Genomic DNA, 23,609 nt, shown 5'->3' on the forward strand with positions numbered 1-23,609 from the left:
GAACCTATGGCTACCTGCAACTTGCAGCTTCTCTCCTGGAAAATGGGATTTCTGGCTGCTATTACTTTTGCTAGTCAAGTGAGCAGGTTATCAGCCCTCCATTGTGATCCTCCTTACCTGACATTTCACCAGGATGGCATCCCTTTAGCTCTGGATGTCACCTTCTTACCTAAGGTGGTTTCAGAGTTCCACCTGCAAGTGGACATTGTCCTCCCCATGTTCTTCCCAACTCTGGGGAATGACACTGAGCATCATTTCCATGCTCTGGACGTGAAGAGGGCCCTGCTGTTCTACCTGAATAGAACTTGGGCCTTTCGTAAAACCCCAACCCTCTTTATCTCCTATGCCGCACCCTCACTTGGGCTTAAACTGTCATCTCAGAGGCTATCCAAGTGGATTGTATGAACTATTAAGCTCTGTTACCTATTGGCTAAGAAGCCACTCCTGGGCCCACTCCATGCTCACTCCACCCGGGCATTATCTATCCCAATAGCCTTCCTCAATGGCATGCCGCTTTGTGACATTTGCAACACAGTGACCTGGCCACCCCTCATACCTTTGTGAAGCACTATGCCCTTGATGTCTCCATCAGCAGACTCCTCCAGGTAGGCCTGTTTTTGCTTGTTATTCTCCTGGAGGTGTGATGCACAGAGACCACAAAGAAGATAAACGGGTTGCTGACCTGTAATTGATGATCTTTGAGTGGCCATCTGTGTATTCACACCATCCGCCCCCCTTCCCCACTGCTGTTGGTCCTCTTGCTTTCCTTTACGACTAATGGCAGTGGTCAGAGGGAACTGGCGGGATTGTTCTGCCCCTCCCTGTATTCATACACAGTGGAGCCCCCTATGTGTGACTCAGGGAGTGGGTGCGAAAATCCCTTTAGCTTTCAAGTTTACCGATCAGGATCAGCGCAGGCACATTATATCCCAGAGGTGTGAATGCACGGATGACCACTCAAAGATCTTCAGTTACAGGTAAGCAACCCATTTTTCTCTCTGTCCACACTCTCTACCCATGGATAATTTTATAAACCTATATCATGTGCCCCTTAGTGATTTCTTAATTGGAAAGCCCCAGATTCTTCAGACTTCCCCAGTAAGAGTGGTGCTTCAACCCTCTAATCGTCTTGATTGCCCTTTTCTGCACTTTTCCCAGTTCTGCTGTTTTCTTTTGGCGATAAGGTGACCAGAACTGCACATAGCAGTTCTGGTCACCTTATCTCCAAATGAGGCTGTGCCATAGATCTATACAGGGGTATTATTGGCTGTTTTATTTCCAGTCCCTTTTCTAATAATCTCCAGCATAGAATTTGCCATGTCACTGCTGGAACACCCTGGCTTGACACTTTGATTTGGCTGTCTATCTATTACAACCCCGAGGTCTCTTTCCTTCTCACTGTCAATAAGTTCAGACCCTATTCCAGGGTACATCACCTCACACTTAACCAACATGGAAATTCACTTGTCAGATTGTCACCCATTCACCAATTTTTTAGAGATCCTCCTGGAGCTCTTCATAGTCAGTCTTGCTTTTCAGCATCCTGAATTATTTTGTGTCCTCTGCAAACCTGTCCACAACACTGCTCACTGCTTTGCTGAGATACCTTTTGACTGCTGGAAACTCTTCAGAATAAGCAGTGCTTCAGTTACTTGTAACTGTTGCTCATCAAGTTGTGTTCTGTGCAGTCACGTATTGGGGGTTTGATGCATGCTTGCAGTGGATAAGAGATCCAGAGCACTCCCCTCTAGCCCTTCAGTGGCTTCCTACCAAAAATAACACATGATAAGGAGTGGGAACAAAAGAAGCAAAATGTGAATCTGAACCTAAACAACCCATAATGTTCAGAAACTACTACACTTTGCTTTATGAACTCTATTCTGCAAAACAAAATCTGTTCCAGGTGCTAATTTTCACTCACATAGATCAATCCGTTTTTGATTCTTAAGAAAAGTAACAAGCTCAGTTTTTATTAGCTAAGTATTAGAATTTTAATTTCAGTTTCACTCTGATTAATTTGGCAGTTTGTGTGTCTACAAATAATTTTATCACTTCCATCTGTGAGTTTACTGACCTGGTGCTTATGTTATTATATTCTTTCTTGAACAGCAATTATTTTAGTAGCTGATATTTATGTCTTAAACCTGGTTCACTTTAATATCTGTCCTGAAATTTTCTCCACTATAGGTATGCTGCAAAGGCAACAGTACCACTTATTGCTTCTGTGCAAGTACAGACCTCTAAATCAGATGTAATCATTAAACTCCAAATTCTAGATTGTGAGGAAGAAATTGTGAGCACCATTGGGAAGGGCCATGCTGTTATACCTGCATTTCATTTCATATCTAATGAGAGACCATTAAGTACTCAGTGTAAGTATTATAAATGGCATGTTGGATTATTACTAATGAAGAGACATAAAATATTGCAGTAGATGTGCACAACTGATAATGTCTACACCGTGAACTTGAAATCTGTGGTGTTTATTTACTTCATTTTTAACACACACACCCTTCTCCATAATGGAGACCCAAAGTGGCTTACATATTGTCCTCTCCTCTATTCTGGCCTCACAATATCCCTGTGAGGTAAGTGAAGCTGAGCAAGGATGACTGGCCCAAGCTTCCATTGCAGAGTGGAGATTTGAACCTGGGTCTCCCAGATCCTGCACCACCCATGAATCCATACCGGTTGTGCATTGAAGGATGATATAAGCTCCATTTCTGGACCATGCTGACTGCTGAAAATCATTGTGGGTAATGAGACTTCCATGGGGCTGGACTAATGTGTGTGGTATTAATAACATCATAATTACCCTGAGGTAATTGCCTAGCTGAAGCTCAAATAGTTTGGCCACCAAATGAGAAGGGAGCACTCACTGGAGAAGACCCTGATGCTGGGAAAGATTGAAGGTCAAAGAAGACGGGGACGGCAAAGGATGAGATGGTTAGACAGTGTCATAGATGCAACGAACATGAAGTTGAGCAAACTTCAGAGTACGGCGGAAGACAGGAGGGCCTGGCGTGATGTTGTCTATGGGGTCGCGAAGAGTCCGACGGCTTCCAGCTACAACTTCTCAAAAAAGAAAATACAAAGTGCTGCTGATGAAAGGCACCCCCACTATCCTGTGCTGGAGGTGAAGGGGCAGGTAACAGTGTGCACAATGTAGTGTGGAGCCCTTGCCATCAGTACTTTGGCCATATTCTTCAGTGCTAGATAGTCACCTTGGTGCTGCTACCACTTGCAGGACTAGCACCAGTACTAGTGAGGTGTTCTCGCCAGTCATTCAAACTGGCTTGTAGCTAGAAATACCTCATTAAGGAAAATGCAGCCTGCTAGCAAGGAGGGGTGCAGCAAAGGTGCAGGAGCATTCATGCTTCTTCAGATATTCCCAGATGCTTCAGGGAGAGGACAACACCCAAGACACTTGACCAAAATGGTGAGTCAGTGGCTCCTGTAGAAAGGTTGCCATGATCCAGATGAAATCTCTTTGAGGGCTGCATCTGGTCCATGGGCCACTGGAAGTGGGCTCAGCCTTTCAGAACACTAGCCTACTGAGATATCTCACAAAAAAACCCCTAAAGAGCTGGTGCCTGCCAGACCTGAAACGTAAAAAGCAGAGGGTTCTTTGCTGACCAGGTATAGTCCACTGCAGCTCACTATGTTAGGTCTCATCTCAGGCTTCCAGCTACAACTTCCAAATCCTTGACAACACCCAGCTTTCATCCTAACCTCTGCCTGCCACACTTGGGTGGCAAGGGCCTGTGGAGGGGAGTGACAGTCCTGCAGTTATCTAATTCCCTCACTTAGAATTTCATCAGACACAAGCCTGAGCATCTCTTTGGAAACATTTCAGAATTACTTGAGTTTTGTGATGTGAAACTAAGGAGTCTAGTTAGAATTTGATTTCATTGTTACATTTATATTTAAGCTTGTATGGCCAATATTATCCAGTGTATAAATTCCATTTAAAAAAAATTAAATATCTTCAAAACAAGTTTTGCGGCTTTAAGTATAATGCAGTGATTTTTTTAAAGTGCTATATTTTCTTCGTGGTTGAACAGTTCTATGAACCAGTGTCTCATACCCAGCTTTGTTTCTGCTGGACAAAAGGAGATAAGATTAAAAAGTTCCTTTTTTCAGACTCAAAAGTGCTAAAGAACAATAACTGGTGAAAATAATGATGCCTCTCTAGCAGTTTTCTACAATAAAATCAAGCAGTGAATATTCTGTAAAATAATTTTGCTGTCACATACATTTTATTACTCTTAAAAAAACAATTAAAGAAGGCATTCGGGTTATGGCCTATAATTTATCTTACATACTTTTTGTCAGTCTTGACCAGTAAAAAAACCAAACAGATAAACTGAACACTGAATCAATAACACTATGTAATTTGTCCAGTCTCTGGTACAGAACAGATAAGCTAATTGGTGAAAAATGGATAGGCCTTAAAGTGAATTTAAAAAGCAGAATATACTGATAACAGTTAAGTTTCATTTAGAATCTACAAAATTTCAAATCAAGTCTTGATTTTGCCAAGAATAATCCCTATCAAATTCTTAAAGACTTTGATGTTGTTATGTCTCTTCCAGCAAGTAAAGGTCAGGTTATTCAAAGCACTGTCAAAAAGGAACCTGAAGTTGTAACTCCTAAGAAAAAAGGTGCTGTATCAGGGCAGAAGAACATCAAGGCTGCAACCAAACCTCTACAGGAAGGACCAGCTTTAGTAGAAGAAGAAGCATTTACCTTTGTGCCGGTCATAGAAGAAAATATACCTCAGCAGGTGATAAAAGCTTTTTGTGCTGTGAAGTTTTTAACGTATTCCTCATTTTTTTTTCCACCTCACCTTTTTTCTCTGCCTTTTCCAAGCCAGTGTGATAGCAATAGAGAGGGTGAAAGTTAAAACATGTTCTTAATAAGACACGGGATAAGGGCCTGCGAAGATTATAAAATAGTAACTTTTTGCATTTTAATTTTAACAGCCTCACAAGTATATTATACAAGCCCAGGTGTTGCATAACAGCTGGCCACTTACTGAAAGCCAGATGACATTTGTTCAATCATTGAGAGAATTAGAAAAAAATGAAATTAAAGGTAAGTCATCTTGTGTTACATGTTTAAAGTTATCAAAAGGGTTTAAATGTGTGTAGTGCAAATCCTGTGCATGTTCACTAAGATGTAAGCCCCACAGTGTTCAGTGGGTCTTACTCCAAGGTACCTGTACACAGGACTGTAGCTTTAGAAACTTCCTTTACATCACCTGCAATGACAATATGCAAACTGCTAATGTAATGATAAGGAAGGTGTCATTTCAGTTCAGTGCCAATAACATGTAATGATTTGAATCCATAGAAAGTTGATTGTGCTTAAGTCCCACTGAAAATGTGGTACTTAGGTTTTCTTCAGCTACCATGCTACTGATTTCCGTGGGACTCAGGCACAGTTTTCTCTGAATTGGCACCAGTGGGCTGGATTCTAAGATAGGCAAGCTCTGCTTGTGGAATAGATATTTCCCATCTTCTCCTGTGTGCTGTAATTTTTTTTACATCACCTGAAAAGGTGTTTGCAGGGGTCAGGTGTTCTCTGAGATTAGTATGAAATCCAGTGAGCCCTTCTTGCATAAGTTTACAAAGGGATGTTAGGATCTCCATCAATGGGTTGGATCCAGTGATCCAGCAAAAGAAGGCACTGATGGTTGTGGATCTCCCCTGCCTTCCCCTCTCCCAGCAGCCATTTTTAATTCCTCAGATTGTTGGATGTGTGTGGAGTAATACCTATCTGAGTCAATGGGTTGTAGTGAGAAGAGGAAAGGAGGTACAGTCATCCTTCTTGCCTGATCCAGCTCTGCTCACAGAGGGAAGGAATGATTACAGCCCCTACCCCTTCCCACTATTCCTTACCGATTCTCATAACTATTACTTCAGTCTTGTTCCCGCAACTTTCCCAGGCCAAAATGGCTGCTGCGAGGATAGAAAAGCAGAAAAGATTCATAATCCTTGCACATAGATCTGTGATATTTTGTACAAGTAGATTGTTGGATACAACCCAATATAGGTAGATATTTTCTGCATGCTAAGTGTAGCATCATGTATCTAATAATCAAGTACAGGCCAATCTGCAGTTACTTAAATCTGCAGGTCAGGTTAAACACTGACAAAAACATCTGAAAACTTTTTAAAAAGTACATTGGGCTGGTTTAAATCCGTTCCAACACAGTAATGTCTACTCATGTTCAGGTGACTTGCCAGATGACTCCAGCATCCAGTTAGCCTCCTGGAACTTCACTACAGTCACAACTCCTGCCAACCAGGCCACCAGCATGGTGGCTTCCGGGGTTCTGTCACTGATGCACTGGCTCCTCGGGCTCTGCTGCTGTGGCTCTCAGAGCAAGGACAGCTGCAGCAGCCCAAGACGAGACCAAGGCAGGGTCCAAAAGGGCAGTTGCAGCACAGCCAAGTCTGGCAGCAGCCCAAGCCCTGGCCTTGGTGGTGGTGGGGGGGGTCAGCTCAAGGAGGTGCTGAAAAGGAGGAGCAGTGGAGAAAGGAAGAGGGAGGAGATAGAGAAGGTTGGGGAGAGAAAGAAAGGGGACAGATTGTCAGGAGTGAGAGTAGAATGAGAAGGGGTGAGGGAAGTTTGGCATTGAAGGGATGGGGGAGAAAAAGAGGGGGAAGATTGACAGGGAAGGGATGGGAGAGTATGGGGAGTGAGGGAGCACTGATAGAGAAGGGGGGAGAGGGAAGAAAGAAAAGACAGAGGTGGGTGTTCCCTCCCTGCAAGTTCCTTGCAGGTCCCCATTTGCTATCCCTATTATCCACAGACAAATGTACAATAATGAAGAAGATAATGAAGCTGTTTCCCTTGTAAATTAAACTGGAGGAATAGCACTCTGGCTAAAATTTTGGAATGTGGCTGCTGGGTCATTTGTGCTTGTTTTCATTTGCAATGATACTGTCTCTTGTTTTAGTGCTTATTTTGTGAGTTTGGTTTTATGAGTTTGAAACCCATCTTGAATACTATACCTTGGGAACAGACAGCATAGAGATTTTTAAAATAAATAATGAAGCAGACAAACTTTAACCATCGTATGAAAACAAGGTTTTTAGTTATAATATTAATAGCAAAAATATTGAATTTGGACTGAAATAATAGCATTAGAATTGTAAATGTATAATTGTTAATGTGACGAAAGACAAGCTTACACTTTGACATTAAAAATAAGACAGGCTTCGGTGTGGATACAATAGGAAAAAATAAGGTCACTGGATTCTATATGTTCTATAACTTTAACACACTTGGTTATACTTTTTATAATGTTTATAATGCAAATTTCTTATCAGTCTAACCAAGTGTGTTAAAGTTATAGAATAGTGGTTTTCTTCAGTAAGCTTATTTTTTCCGATTACATTTTGACATTAGCTACACTTCTGGTCCCTAGAATAATGTTACAAATGCTGTCTTAGGAGTCATTTGGATTTCATAGTCTGCAAGTAGGAAAATGCTCTACATAGGGAAATTATTTTTAACTTTGTAAAAAAACTATCTTTTATAATTATTCAAATAGACCTGTATGTCAATGGAAACTATAAGATATATCCATCTATATAGTTACTTGAAAGTATCCAAAGAATGCAACACTGGGTCACATTTGCACTTGGGGGTGAGGTTACACATCTATCTCTAAGGAAATCAGTTGAGCTGAGGCATTTATAGTAGTGTGCTGAGCTGCAGTCAACCTACGTAAGTCAACATGGTATATGTGAATGTGGTTATTCCTTCGGTTTTCTCAACATCACTAGTTTTACATGCACTGTGCTGAGGGAGAGTAGCTGTTCGTAGACCACCAAATGAGCTTCATTGTTCAAGCCAAGATTCAACCTCATGATTCGTACGTTACTCGGCCACACCGGTTGTATGTCTGGTATCTCCACGCCATCTTTAAGTCTGACATGAGTTGCAGGTTCCCTTCTGTTCCTATGTGCATGCTGCCCAGGTCAGATAAAGGCCATGGCTTGTGGTGAGAAGGGGCTTCAGCAGTTTCCTCATGCTGTTTTTCTGACCTGAAATCCCCCTGGGTGGCACTACTGCCCTTTAGGGTAAAATGTATCCCCCCCCCCGGATCTGGTCAGGCAAATGGCAAGGGGGGGAGGATGAAGCCCCTTCTCCCCACATGCAGTGGCACCAGTCCAAATTGAGTACCATGCATAGGAACTGAGGGGAATTTGTAATTCACGTCTTAACTGAGGGGGAAAACCCCGGGGGGGAGGGGACCTAGTTGCAACCTGTGGAGATCATAAATCAGCCCTTAATTGTAGTTATTCATGGTTCAGTTACAACTCAAACTTTTCTGAGAGTAACCCAAAATTATTGAAGATATATTCTGCCACCACAGCTATTTATGTACAAATTAACTACACCTTTGATACTGGCTTATGGTACATAATACAGAGTTACTGCAGTGGTCAAGTCTGTTAATAAAGCCTAATAAAGAGGGTGGCATTGACCTGAAAAGTCCTTTTCAATTACATTTGTTTCCGCTCATAGTTTTGAAGGTGATTCCTATTGTAGCTTCCTCAGAAGTAGCCTGAGACAGCTTAGTGTTTGCTTTTAAGCCACATTACCAGACTCTGTATAGTCAGTGCTTTGAGGATGTATGATCATAGTAATAAGATGAAGGTTGTGTATATATTACGATAGGATACAATGCCCTGAATTTCCTGTGACCTATTTTTATTGGGGTCCCTTCCAGCCAACTAGCTAGCTATGACTACTCATCCAGTAACAACATGCCTAACTGCATTCCCTGGTTAGACAGGGATATATTCACACCATCACTTAATAAAGAATCTCATGTTCTTTAGATTTAAAATCCTCTGTATGACTTAAATTTCAGGTTAAGATTCAGAATGCATGTTACAGATTATGTTTTGTAACATAGACTGATAGTAACATTTTCCATGCTTCAGAGTTGTAAAATATAGTTCAAATGTTTACAAACAAAACTTGCTATGCAGAAGCACATAAATCTTTTCTTAAAGAAATTCTTCTGGAGTATTCATAATTAAAGCACCAGAACACTGTGAGTGGGAACACCATAATTTTTCAGAAAGAGGCTGTCAGAAGGATCTCAAACATGTCAAAAAATGGCAAATTCCTGCTCTGAACCATCAGTATTCATTTTGATACTTTGTAGCATAAGGCAACATTGCCATCTACAGCAGCTTTTAAGTATCTATATTACCTAGGATATGAAAATCTTTTTTAAAAAATGCATTTATTGTTAGATGAAGGGGGGGAACAGGGATTTTGAAACCAATTTCCTGAAAGTAAGGCCTTGCAGCTGGAAAATTGGTTCAGCTACGCCAGTAAAACAGGGCGAACAAGAGGCTGCAAGAGGCTGCAAAAAATTTGTGTCTACATAACATTGTGACTTCTTGCTCTAGTAAAATTGGTTTATTTAATGAATATAGTGGAACAGTGAAACTATACCAGAGACAAGGAACAATGTTTAGATAGTGGGCTGGATCCAAAGAGCCATGATTTTTCATGGATCCAAAGAGCCATGGATGTTTACAACCTATCAGTGCCCCCCAGGATCGAGGAACCCTTGGCAATGGTATGGGATGCTGCATATTGGTCTGCAGGTGGGAAAGAGAATCTGTAGAACCCCCTCCCCCATTTTATGCAACTGGAAGTAGCCGTCTACTTTTGGAAAAAGAATTGGATCCAACCCACTGCAACAAAACGGCTATCCAGCACAGGATGTGACTAGGAAAAGATAAGAGTAGGAGTTAGGATACCATAGAATTTCTCTTCTCAGAACGAAAAGAATTGGATCCAACCCATTGCAACAAAACGGCTATTCAGCGCAGGATGGGACTAGGAAAAGATAAGAGTGGGAGTAAGGATACCATAGAATTTCTCTTCTCAGAACAATAAAACCTCATACGCCCTCTTTCATGAGTGCTGTAAACTTCTGGACAATCTTTGCAGGTACATAGAAGCAGCTTATCAGATCCTGGCAGCGAATCCTGCAGATCCCCCTGTCCTTGCCAGGGGGATTTTTGCAGGGTGAAAACAGCTGATAATTGGAAGTCCTCTGGAATTCTATCCCTGTGTGCAGGTTTAACAAGGCAAGGGAACTGAGGGAAGGTGAGGAAGAGAGAGAGCAATGTGGTGAGTGGAAATCCAGAAGGTCTTCCATTCACTCTCAACCTGCAGCAAGCTGACTATAAGGACTATTGTGGGGAGAAATTCAAGGGGGAGTGCAGCCACTTCTCCTCTGGCTTGTCCCCAGCCCTTCATTCAGTTGTCAGTTTCCTTTGGATGGAGGTAGGGGGAGAAAAGGGAGACTTACAATGTTTTGAGGGTTTGGGTTTTTTTTACAAATGTACTGGTTGAGTAGGCAATACTGGGGTACAGAATCAAGCTAATCCCAAAGACACATCTGTCACCTAGAATCTAAAAACAATATATTCTCTCCAAACCCTCATAGCAGATAATCCACAACAAGTAAAACTCATGTCAGTAATACTTGTAGGGATATTTGACTCAAGATTCCGTGCTTATTGGTAATTGCCTGCTGATGTCCACTGTGTCCCATAAATAACCATACCACAGGCCTAAAGTGAGAGTTAATTTTTATCACAAACTCTCTACTATGCAAACTGTTATGCATAATCAAGAACTGTGGTGTTTTTCTTCTTCACCACATAACTATAAAAAGTACTGCAAACTTCTACCTAAATAATAATAATATTAACACAAGAAAAAGCCATTTCTAGAAATGTGGGCAGAAATAAAAATTAAATCAATACATCTGTCACATGTTTATCCCAGCTTTCCTCCAAGTAGTTCAGAGCAGAGTATGATAAGGTTTTCATTTTATCCTCACAACAACCCTGTGAGGTAGGTTAGAGTAAGAACCTAACTTACATGTGCCTTTTCCCTATGCATCATGCCCCTTATCTGAATTGGGCCCCTGTGCACTTGGGAACTGAGCTCCCAGTGGGGAACTTACACCACATATTTGATACAAATTCTTCCTCGTAGACCTAGACACAGCATGAGGATTGTGTATAGTTGATTAGCGAACACTACAAGGTCACCCGCTGAACTTAGTGACCAAGCAGGGATTTGAACCCAGGTCTTACCAGTTAAAGTCTAGCACTCTGTCTGCTATACCACACAGGCTGGGGCACCTGCTTATCCCTTACCTGAATGGAAAAAACATTCATTGTAGGTTGTGTTTTCTTGACAGGAGTTACAGTTAGAATAATAGAATGTTAGAGTTGGAGGGTACCTTGCAGGTCATCTAGTCCAACCCCCTGCACTCTGCAGGAGCATAGCTGAAAGATAACCCTACAACATACCCGAAAGATGGTTGTCCAGCCTCCGCTTGAAAACGTCCAGCGAAGGAGCATTCACCACCTCCCGAGGCAGACTGTTCCACTGCTCAACCACTCTTACAGTTAGGAAGTTTCTCCTGATATTTAGCCAGTAACGACTCCCTTGTAATTTCCACCCATTAGATCTAGTCTTGCAATCTGGAGCAAGAGAGACTAGATCTGCTCCATCTTCTACATGACAGCCCTTCAAATACTTGAAGACTGTAATCATGTCCCCTCTAAGCCTTCTCTTTCCCAGGCTAAACATACCCAACTCTTTCAGCCTCTCCTCATAAGACTTGGATTCCAACCCTCTCACCATCCTGGTTGCCCTCTTCTGGACACGCTCAAGCTTGTCAACATCCTTCCTAAAATGTGGTGCCCAAAACTGGACACAGTACTCCAGGTGAGGCCTGACCATAGCAGAATAGAGCGGAACTACCACCTCCCCTGATCTGGACACAATGCTTCTGTTAATGCATCCTAAGATTGCACTAGCTTTCTTCACAGTTATACCCCCAATACATTTATTAGAGGCCCCAAAGTCTGATTTTTGTTTTTTATGTTTTTAAAAAAAGCATATTCAGGAGGAAGAAATATTGAAGCAAAGAAGTAATGAAGGGGATGCTTTACCCTTTTCCCACCTGCACTTTCTACACTTCTGATTACCCTTCCTAATAATGATATTTTTTTGATCTAATCATTTTAGAAAAAATATTTCAGTAAAATATTTTTAACTTTGCAAGTATCTCTGTTAGTACATTTGATCACCAAAAATACAAAGACAAAAGTGCAAATGATGGCATCTGAAACTCCATAAAACTTTGTTCTGTGTCACCTGGGTTTTTTTTTTAATCTTTGTATGATCTCACTTAATGCCTAAGAGAAATTTCCTCATTAGTAGTGCATCTGACCTGCAAGTCACAGTTCAGTTATTAATATGTTTTATATCTTTATCTCCCATACAACCATGTTTTGACCAGTAGTACACCTGGTTCTGTATTTCATCCTCTGTCTCCACTTTTAGTCTCCACTGGTGATTCCTGTGATGGTTCTAACACATTTGAGGACTTCCACCCACAGGTTCAGATTCATGGGATGTTTACAGAGTTTGCAAGGGAGAAATATGTTACTTGTGTGTAAAGCATTTATGGCTGATATTTCCAGTTTGTTTGTTTGTTTTTTAACTGATCATACGCACTGGCACGTAATTCCCAAGCACTGAGGTCTGCAAACGTGAGGGAGGTCCACCGACGAAGCATCACACCAGCAGCAAAGCAACGAGAAAAAGGTAAGGGAGCCAAGTGAGCTAGGCACCTTGACCAACCTTCTTTGCCCCTTAAGGAGGCTAAGAAACAGTCGACGCACCACCCATTGCGCAATGTCTTTAATCACCATCCATTATTCAGTCAACACAGTAGTTGAATCATACACCCTTTTGAAACAGATAAGCTCTCTTACTCTACTTGTCTGCAAGCGCAAATTGAGAGAACTACATCTTTAGGGTTGCTTGCCAGGGAGTCCTAGCAGTGAAGCATTACAGCACCAACATTATAGCACTGTGGAAAAAGGTAAGACAGCTATGCGAAGTTGTCAATGTTTTACTTATGGAGAACATTTGCAGTCCTCTATTCTATCCTATCAGATGTCTGTGGCAGTTACAACAGAATTAAAAGCAAAAAAATAACAATATATGATGCACAATCTAAAAGCAGCATTGACCATAAAACTTTGCACACTTTAGAAGCATCAAGTTCAGCAATAGGGCAGAGGAATCCAGGGCACTGCAGTGTTTTTGAAATAGTGGAAATGTAATAAATAGGTTCCTGCCTCCTTATTGCAAACAAAAGATTTGGCTTTTGAATTAAAATGCCTTAAACTCAAAGCCATTTGTGAAGATAGACATGCTAGAGGTGTTTCAGTCTTAGTCTCTTGTAGCAAAGGAAAACAGAAGCCCAGTGGCACCTTAAAAACTGGCAGTGTAGAGGCGTGTCACTGTTATGCTATTCACTGCCCCATATGCAGAGTGAGCTAAGCAAACAATATTGAGTGTTGTCGACATATGAATGAGATGGTGATTCTAGTGTATTGAGGAACGTTTCGGTACAAACCAAAATGGTACCAATCTATTGGTGCTTAATATCAGAGAGGTTGCAAATCAACTTTCAAAGTAACTTCTGGGGAGAGCAAGCAGGAACTGGGGAGCACTGGTTTGAGACAATTCATCCATATGGAATGACAGTGCAAATATTCCAGGTCATCTATGACCAATGTGGCTTGTGACCTGTTGGATCAATTTGTTATGATTTATTTAAATGATTTGTTGTTGTTTTGTTATGGTTTATTTAAATAATATATTCATCTGTACAGCAACATCCACATAACCCCCAGGCAGTGCTCCAGTGAACGCAGAAGTACCACTTTTATGCTGTGTGGGAAAAAATGCATTTTTCACTATGAATTTTAAAAGTTTTAATCTCTGGGCAGAGAAGAGGCAGGAGGAGGGAAGTCAATTCAATTGTGTTCCAGCCTCACTGTAGCCACCCTTTTATAAATGCTAAGAGGTCTAGCTAAAGACAATGGGATGGTCCAGTCCCCCCCCCCCAAAAAAAAAGCAGGGAGCAGAGATTTGGAGGTATTAAGTACTAGGAAGACTTCAGGAAGAAATTCTTGGAGACTTCAGGAAAAGTTTCTTTGTCTCAGCCTAATATGGTCAGTGGGGAGAGAAGGGGAGATGATAAAACCCCAGGGAGCAAGGAAGAAGTGCTTTTTTTGTGCTGGTTCCATTGAGGCATACAGAACTCTTAACTGGGGACTGGGGGAGGCAGCAATTGCCATGTGCTGGCCTGCACAACTGAAAGGGGCTTGAGTGGAACCCCTGTAAAACATCTGTAACTTTCTAAGCTAAGGAGCCTGCCTTAGATTTAACACCTGCTATGTATGTATAGAGAGAGGGATAGAGAAATTATGGTTTACCCTTTTCTTTTTAGTCCCTTGCTCAGTCTGGTGCTGTGCTGAAAATATGCTTGCATACATTTTCTTTTTAACAAATACTTTATAATTTTTGATCCTGGTTGTGGTTCTCTGTTCCACACAGACCTCCACTGTATTGGGCATGCTATTTTAAAAGGAGCCCCAGGAGGAAGGGGAGGGCAGTCAGTTGGCAAGTGGCTACTCCCCTAGTGGTGCACAACGCAGTAAGCTATCCCCATGATAACCAGACACTGGGTAGTGAGAGACACAGAGGCAAGGCCTCAGAACTTGGAAGGGAAGCTGGAAGTCCTGAACCCCCCCCCCCCCCCCCCAGTGGGCAATTCCTACAAAGGTCAGGTGGTGATGGTGGTTGAACAGGCAGAGAGAAAAGCCCCTCCAGGTGCTGGAAAAACTTTATGGGCAGGGTGGAACAGCCTGCAGGTTAGAGCAGGACTGTTCCATTACATGTTAAATAACAGACGAGTGCTTTTAACCTCATCTCCAGTGATGTCTTGAGTAATGCAATACCTCCATAAGGCCTTCGGATGAACCCCACAGAAAGTAAAAAGCTGCGATGGAGTGGCAAACTCTCATCTCTGAACCATGGAAAGATCAACAGTTGTTATGGGAGCTTGTGAACTGTGACTACCTCTTCACTGAAAACCTCTCTACCATGACCAATCTCTTGAGTAATTTCTTGATGATCCCCAAACTTTCAGTAGAACCCCAGTTCAGGCACTACACACATTCAAAAAGCAAAAGCGGTACTTCTACAGTTCTACATGACCCAGACCCTTCATGCCAATTTGTGGTGCAGTCAGATATCTAACACTGCAGTAGGAACAGTATTGTGTCTCAATGGGCTGTTTCCATAGTAGTGTTACATTTGTATGCGTATTTATCCAGAAAACTGACTCCACCATGTAAACACGATTATGCTACATGGGAAGAAACTACAAACAAACACTCAGCATTGGAGTTGATGCCGTCACAGGAGGTACAACAGGAAACTTCTATGACTGTCACTGGAACTTCTTGCTGCTACCATTCAGTGTATCCATACCTGGCAGGATACATACTTCTGCATCCAGGCCAGACTCTGAGAACTCTAGGAAAATGAGGTGACCCTCCTCCCAGGAGTGAGTTTACCGACTCTCACGGACTGTTGTATCAGATATCCATTTTCATATCCCAGCTGTCCCTGTGCAATGGCAGCTGTCCACTGACTACTACCCCTATGCAGGGCACTTTGGACCCTCAATCTGGTCATCTTCTGGTAGCCCTAAAATGCTCTGATATGGAACAGTATTACTTTCCTTGTGTCATTAGTAAGTGATCTAAAAATCACTGGAAACTCAAGAGACAACTACTTTCTCTGTCCAATCCAGCCAAGCCCTCACAGGTACTCATTATAGCTTCATGAAGACCTGCTGCCTTTCCAAGGCCTCAATAATTATCCTTGCAGTCATTGACACATTTACTAAAATGGTTCTCTTCTTTCTCAGCCAAGGATCCCTGATGGCCCAGGAAGCAGCCCCATTGTTCCACCAGCACAACTTCCACTTACACAGACTGTCATACTTTCATTTATGACTGGGACCCCAATATTTTCCCACATTCTGACGGAATTCTTCCAGTTGGCTGACATGCAAGTATTGTGTTGTATCCACTGTGTACAAATTAATGGCCAACCAGAAAGGACTAACCAAATGCTCGAACTGTATCCCCATTTATTTATCAATGAATAATTGGGCCTACAACAGTGTCATATGTTGCTCTTCTAAACTGTCTGATTGCTTTGGCGAATATGATGTTCACCCTGCTGTTTTTTAGAAGTAGCATTCTTCCAGGGTACCTACAGCTGAACACCTCTCTTGCAGTTTTCTTGAAGAACTGCATGCCACTCAGGGATCTCAGTCATAAAGTGGTGGAAAGATGAAAAGTGGTGTCAAGTCACAGCTGACTTTTGGCGACCCTGTGGGGTTTCCAAGGCAACAGACATTCAGAGGTGGTTTGCTATTGCTTGCCTCCGTGTCATGCCCGTGATTTCTCTTGGAGGTCTCCCATACCGAATACTAGCCAGAGCCGACCCTGCTTAGCTTCTGAGATCTTATGAGATTGGGCTAGCCTGGGCCATCCAGGTCAGGGCTCAGTCACAAGAAAAGGCAACTTAAAAGGACTACTGGATGGCCACAACATTCAGTAAGGAGATTTGGTATGGCTGTCCACTCATCATTTCCACAAAACCCATCTTTTAAAAAACTGGCTGCAAATACTTCCCCATCACGTAGGCAGTTAACCTCATAGCATACCACCTCTGCTTACCTTCTGTTATCAAGATTCATCAGAGGTTCCATTGATTCCTTCCTCATTATCAGAAGACACAAAAATCTACAACAGGTCCATTACTTGTACGGGGCAAGGAAGAGCATGAAGTGCTTCCAGAATACATTGGCATATGGCATACCCAGAGTATCTGGTAGATGGGAAGAGCGACAGAACAGAACACCAGTTCTGGGAGGCTGCACTGAACACCCTTGCCCCTCATATGGTGCATCACTCCGTCACTATTACTCCCAGAAGCTAGGCCTCAAAACTGTGGAGGACACATGTGGATGCAGAGGATGAGAAGCACTGTTATCCAAATAGTACTGAGTAAAGATATTGTTGTGTGAACACCTAAAGCAAGGAAGTCTGCCAAGGATCTAGCTGTCATGCCACCCAGGGCCTCCTGATCCCAAGCTGTGTGTGTCACAGAGTCAGAATACCTGATAAGAGTTCCCAGAATGATCCTAGGTGCTAGACTTCTTTAAGTCCCACTACTTTGCAGTACCCTTGGACTGCAAGAAGATCAAATCAGTCAATCCTAAAAGAAATCAGCCCTGACTGTTCCCTGGAAGTCCAGATAATAAAACTGAAGCTCAAATACTTTGGCCACCAAATGAGAAGGGAGCACTCACTGGAGAAGACCCTGATGCTGGGAAAGATTGAAGGTCAAAGAAGACGGGGACGGCAAAGGATGAGATGGTTAGACAGTGTCATCGATGCAACGAACATGAAATTGAGCCAACTTCAGAGGTCAGCGGAAGACAGGAGGGCCTGGCGGGAGCTGGTCCATGGGGTTGTGAAGAGTCGGACTCGACTGTGCGACTGAACAACAACAACTTTGCAGTACTAATGTGGTAGCTGGTGGAAGTGGTTTAGTCTTAAGTATAAAAAAAAACCCAGTTGACTCTTAAGTGCCTTTGGGACAAATTGTCAGTCTTGGTGGTTTGTCTAGTGGTGCTACCTTCTAACTGTTGTTAGTTATGCTGGACTAAGGACCTGGAATCTTGATGGGACATTACTTCTGGCTACTCCTGAGCCATTGCTGGTCAGTAATCCAGCTGTCCTGCCTAACCCATCCTGTCAGATTTACTGTGCTATATCCTAGCAAAAATACACTACACCAGTTAAAATTGCCTTCTTAAAAAAGGATTGGACTGTGGGAAATGCAACACCATTTTAAAAGCAGGGGCTGATCCAAGGAAGATGCAGCAAGGTACAGGACAGTTAACCTAATGTCCGTTACGGGTAAATTTGAGGGGGGCTTTATGAAAGGTAGAATTGCTACTATGCATCTTATTGAAGAAGGATCTAAATGACTTCTGAAAAGGGAAGTCCTGCTTTACCAGTTTGGGAGTTTAACAAGCAATAATCTAGTAGATATTATATACTTGGACTTCTAAAAAGTGTTGAACAAAGTAACGAGATAAGAGGATATCTTGTTTTATGGATTAGTAACCTGTTAAATAAGATGTAGAAGGTAGGCCTAATGAAGCATTGAGGACCTGCATGAAACAGCATTGAGCTCAGTGCTAGTAGTTCATAAATCATCCAGAATTGGGAGCGAGCAGTGGACTGGCCAATTCAGGTTTAGGTTTTCTACAAAGCATGCTGTTGTCATGCCAGAATTTCAGTTAAGTTGTTTTTTGAAATTATTTTGGGGCACAATTTTCAGGTTCTGGAATTTTGGCTCGCAAAAAGGATATCTTGTAGATAACATGACTTCAGGAGACTCACAAATCCATGAGTTGAAATTTGCAGCCAGGAGCCTGCATGTTGGCATTTTCTAGCTGTCAGGGCCCAGGTCGGCTTGAATGCAGCAGCCCAGAGATGGGAGAGCCAGAGGCCATGATGCAGCCCTGGGGATCCAGTAAGTCATGCCTTCCTCTTGTTATTTCTTTTAAAAATTTAAAGGTCCATAGGGGGAGCTCTCCCCCTCAAATCTTTAATTACTCCCGGAATTCTGGGTTTTCATTTTACTGGGATTGAGCTGAGCCAAAATGGCTAATTTGGGGTATATTTTTGGCTTGGCTGTATCTGGACACCCCCACTTCCTGATAGATCATTATTTCACAAGCCTCTAATCAGAAGTCTTCCTTCCCATTTATACCTCTCACTCCACATCTGACCCTGACTACAGACACCCTTTGAGAATGGAGACATGGAGTAACTCAGTTGGCATTGGTTATCTCAGGAAAGGAAGCTATGCATAAATCACATAGAGTTTTTGATGGTATAAAAATCTCTTCAAGCCTTTCTCCCCAGACTGCAAGGTAGAGTAGTACAGGTGTCCACCACTCTGAACAGCTTGGTCTGCCGCCTGTGGGAAAGATGTATCAAGTACAACATCACTCCCATCACCATCAATGTCACTAGAGATACACTCAGGCAGGTGCTCTGAGTCAACAGTAGCACAGCAGCAAGAGATCAGTGGCAAATATACCTGTTCACCTTTTTTTCAGTGTTGTTCTAAAAACTGACCTCTTCATGACTGCACACAAATCTAAGTGTCTCAAATTCTCTTCTGGAGCAAGTATAGGTCACTTGTCCCTGAGGGATGCCTTTTTACAGACTTGGTGCTTCCTCTGTGCCATTCCTCCTGTTCCCACTGTAACCAAGGTCATAGGGAAGATAGAAATGGCACTGTCTGTATTCTGATCACACTGTACTAGCCATGCCAACCGTGGTTAATGAGAGTTTTGCAGCTACCTCATGGCCATTATATCAGCCTGCCAAAGGAACTGGGTATTCTCTCTCAACGCTGTGACAGGATCCTTCATCCAGATGCCTTGTACCTAGCATCTGGAGGATTCAGCTGACCAGCCATTCTTTGAAGTTTTGAGAAATATTCTACTCAATACACAGAAGCTGTCTACCAGAGAATCCTATGAATGAAACTAGAAAAGTTTTATCATCTTCACAGCATGGATGGAATCCATCTACCTGCCCAATAACTTCCATTCTAGGTAACCTACTCAACTTTTAGTCTCTAGGATTAGTGTACTCATCTTTTAGCGTTCATGTGGCTATTAGACTCTAATCTGGAGAACCGGGTTTGATTCCTGACTCTTCCACATGCAGCCAGCTGGGTGACCTTGGATCAGTCACAGTTCTCTCAGAGCTGTTCTATCAAGAGCAGTTCTCTCAGAGCTCTCTCAGCCCCACCTACCTCACAAGGTGTCTGTTGTGGGGAGAGAAAGGGAAGGTGATTCACTCTGAGACTCTTCTTATCTTTCCGAACTTTTTCATCATATTCCTAAGATGCAGAACAGGAGCTGCACTTTTTGAACATTAGAAGAGTCCTTTCCTTCTGTATTTACAGAACTGTAGCCTTTCGACAAAATGCCTCTTCTTACGTTACTTGGGCCCTAAGAAGGCACAGCAGAGGTACAGTCACTGTGTTATAAGCTGGCTGTAGATCATTTCCAAAGAATTCACTATACCAGATGGTGACTACATCCTCCACCTTCAGTAGAGAGATTCCTCTTCCTTGGTTCTACTGAGCAACCACCTGGTACTAGCCTTTATGAGACACTTTATAAACCTTTATGAGACGCTAGGCTGTCTTCATGGGAGCCAGAGCAGTTGCATCTTTCAGCCAAACTGTCCTCAATTCTGTTTCTTTGAAACACTTGTACCTACCTCTAGGTGTTCAGTTAGATGGTCTGTATCCATCAGTGTGATGCCTGGAGACTATGAAGAAGTAAAAACATGTTGCTTATCTGTAGAAGTTGTTATTTAAGTGGTAGTCTGTGCATTCATGTGATTCACCTGCCTTCCTCGCAACGGGTGCCTTTAACTTGCTGTGATGTACTGTTACATTTTTGGAAAGAACTGAGGAGGAAGGTGCAGCTCCTCCCCAACGCTCCCTCTAAGCTGTGGAGTCCTGTGAGCAAAATTCTACATTGTGAGCTACTGGCATTAAAGTTGTGAGTAATTTGGCTACTGCATAAATTAGTTTGCTCTGGAGCCATCCTTCCTGAGCTAAGACAAAGATGTGTGAGCCGGAGGCTAAAAAACTGTGAGCTAGCTCACACTAACTCATCTTAGAGGGAACACTGCTCCTCCCCTTAGGCATATACAGTCTGAACTGCATATATGAAAGAAGGAGGTTTTATATATCTTAAAAGTAGCTCTAGAAATTTTTGAATTGTAACTCTGTGCAGATGCAAAGCCCATCAGTGTAAGTGCATAGATTACCATTCAAAGAACAACAGTTTCAGGTAAGCATCTTGTTTTTCATTCAGATATTCTGCTGAGACCAGAATGTTGAGCTCGATGAGTGTTCGTATTATCATTAACAACCACGACAAATGTGACCTGGAATATAGTATATATGGTTTTATTGGTTCTATTGGAAATTATGATTGATTGTCTGGTTTTAAACTAATTAACTTATTTTGATGTTTTAATTGAACTGTACCTTAAATATGATGTACACCATCCTGAGTCTTCCAGGGGAGGGTGGTTTAGAAATCCAATTAATAATAATAGAAAAGAAATTATATTGTGCTAGTTGCTTTATTAACATTTGATCAGTATGCAGTACCAATAGGTTAAGAAACTGCGCCTGCAGATTGATGTGAAACCTGTAGTCTAAAAGAGATGGCACTCTCGTTTCAGTTTATCATTTCCAGAAGTTGCCATAGTTCAGGTCATCCATTTAAGTACACACCTATGAGCACAAGCAGAACTCTGGGTCAGAATCTGGAGTAAGGGATTTCAAATGTATTAGTTCACTCCAAAATACATATAGAACAGCTGGAGTGTACACCTTAAGAGTGGCTACTGTTGGGCTTCAGGTCAACACCAACCTACTGCAAGGTGTCACCAGTCTACCAGTTGGGAGCCTTATCTTGTTACTACAAACAGATATCTCAAGGAAATTGGAGAGGGGGAGATGCAGTGGAGAAGCCATGCGAGATGAGAAGGTGCAGCTTCTCCTACTATGTGGAACTGTCTTTGCTTCAGCATGGAAGTTGTTGAGAAAAAGCGGCAGAAGCATGAACATCCCAACATGTTAATGGCTCATGTATCTTCATCAAGGCATAGCACTGGATACCCCTGAGAAATATGATAATGCATACATTAATCTTCAAAACTTAATAATTCATTACATTGCTTACCTATGCTGACTTGATTTATTGTGGCAATATACCATGATAATACACAATTAAATATAGAATCGTGTGTAATCATACTGCTGCTTTGAGTTATAATGCCAATATTTATTTCAAATACGTATTTCCTCTGGGGTTACGTTTGTCTCATTCTGAATTCTGACAGTAACTGCTTCAGTTCCAGTTTCTTTTTCTTGGTTTTGAATCACTGTAAGTTTATTGCTTCTGACCTCTTGGATAATTTAACTATAGATTCTGCTGATACTGATAATTGAAACAATATCTCACTGTGTTTTTCTTGGTAACGTCTGCCTGTAACAACCCTACTAAGCTGATTCAACTCGACTGTAAGGAGAGGTTTTACTACTGATTTTGGTGACTTAATGACAAGAATGAAAACTTAGAGCTTGTTTAATTAAGATTGACTTGCAAGTTGAATTATACTATGTATTCCCTCTGTTTGTTGCCATATTGCACACACCTGTTCCAATATACACAAAATACTGTGGATGTGATCAAGGTATGGATTTCAACGGGATGTGCTTAAATCTCTCATACGGAAATAAATGGGACTTTGCCTGGCTTATGCCCTTTGGTTGGAGAGTATCTGCCAGTCTAACTACAAGGTGGTCACAGAACATATTGTTGAAAGAATAAAGTAGGGCATAGGGCATTGGCACAATAAATATAGAGTAACACACATATCAGACCCTTTGAATTCAATGGGTGGGTGGCAGGATTAGATGGATATAACTTTGGGGCTAGAATGTGACCAATTTTCATTCATCTCTGATTCTCTGTCAGCTTCATGGACATGTACTGTCAGTGTCATGAAGTTTGGTCAGAAGTACTTTGGGTGCCATATGATTAGCAACAGTTACGTTAGCAGCACAGTATAAAAAACAGTCTTATACTCCAATATAACAATGTTATGCTGATTTCATAATAGATATATGTGGTAAGAAATTTTAGAAATATAGGTTTGGGTTTAAAACTGAACCTAATAGCTTATGAAATCCATATATCTGTCTCTGTCTTTGGTAGCAAAAACAGCAAGGATGCTTGGCCTGCTTCAATGAACCAAACCGTAATTCTTTGCCAGCCCTTTGTTCCAAGCAAATCTCTTTCTTGGTCACACATGCAAAAGTTCACACATTCCATTCCCAGGATCTGAATCAATGTAAATTTCCATAAGTGTGAGACCCAAAATTTCCTAGGCAATAAACTGCAGCTGACCAGGAAGGCCATTTGAGGAGTGACAGACTTCAATCCAAAGACAAACTAACTTCCTGAGATACAGAGATTTCACACTCCCCACTTTTATCTCAGAGATAACACCAAAGGACAGTTTATTTCCCATGTGGGAACACCAGGAGAAAACAATGATGATTGATCCTGTAAAATGTGAACTTTTGTTGTGTGAGACGCAAGGAAGCAATCTCCAGTAAAACTCCAAAATGTTAATTTACAACTGTAATTTAACTATTGAGGGACCTCTTTGATCATTTGGTATAAATACTGGTCAGCTCCAACAGACTTTCGCTGGCTCTTGAAGGATCAGAAGGGGATTTTACTCTCCAGGGATCTTTTTTGAGTCAGCCCGAAAGGCCTTTCGTTTTCTGCATGCTTTGGGTGGGATACTTTGCTTGCATGTTCATTTTCTGTGTATTCACTACCTGCATTTAGGAAATAGAAGTATACTGTGTTGGCAAGCTGGCATAGCATCTTGCTGGCCACCTTGTCAGGTAAACTTGTGAATGTTTGCCTCTTAAATAAAGATAAGTTTTATTGGAAGAAGAGACCC

General features: G+C 42.0%; 1 protein-coding gene across 1 annotated transcript in view; it reads left to right on the plus strand.

Annotated features, from left to right (window-relative positions):
• ADGB (androglobin) overlaps nt 1-23,609 on the plus strand; it is a 129,892-nt gene that overhangs the window by 87,216 nt on the left and 19,067 nt on the right. The window contains exons 27-29 of the mRNA XM_015426312.1: nt 2,188-2,372; nt 4,596-4,786; nt 4,986-5,097. Of these exons, the coding sequence (XP_015281798.1) occupies nt 2,188-2,372; nt 4,596-4,786; nt 4,986-5,097 (488 nt within the window). The remainder of the gene's footprint in view (nt 1-2,187; nt 2,373-4,595; nt 4,787-4,985; nt 5,098-23,609) is intronic.

This window comes from Gekko japonicus, unplaced genomic scaffold (genome assembly GCF_001447785.1).
Source record: "Gekko japonicus isolate JY-2015 unplaced genomic scaffold, Gekko_japonicus_V1.1 scaffold587, whole genome shotgun sequence".
Taxonomy (NCBI): Eukaryota; Metazoa; Chordata; class Lepidosauria; order Squamata; family Gekkonidae; genus Gekko; species Gekko japonicus.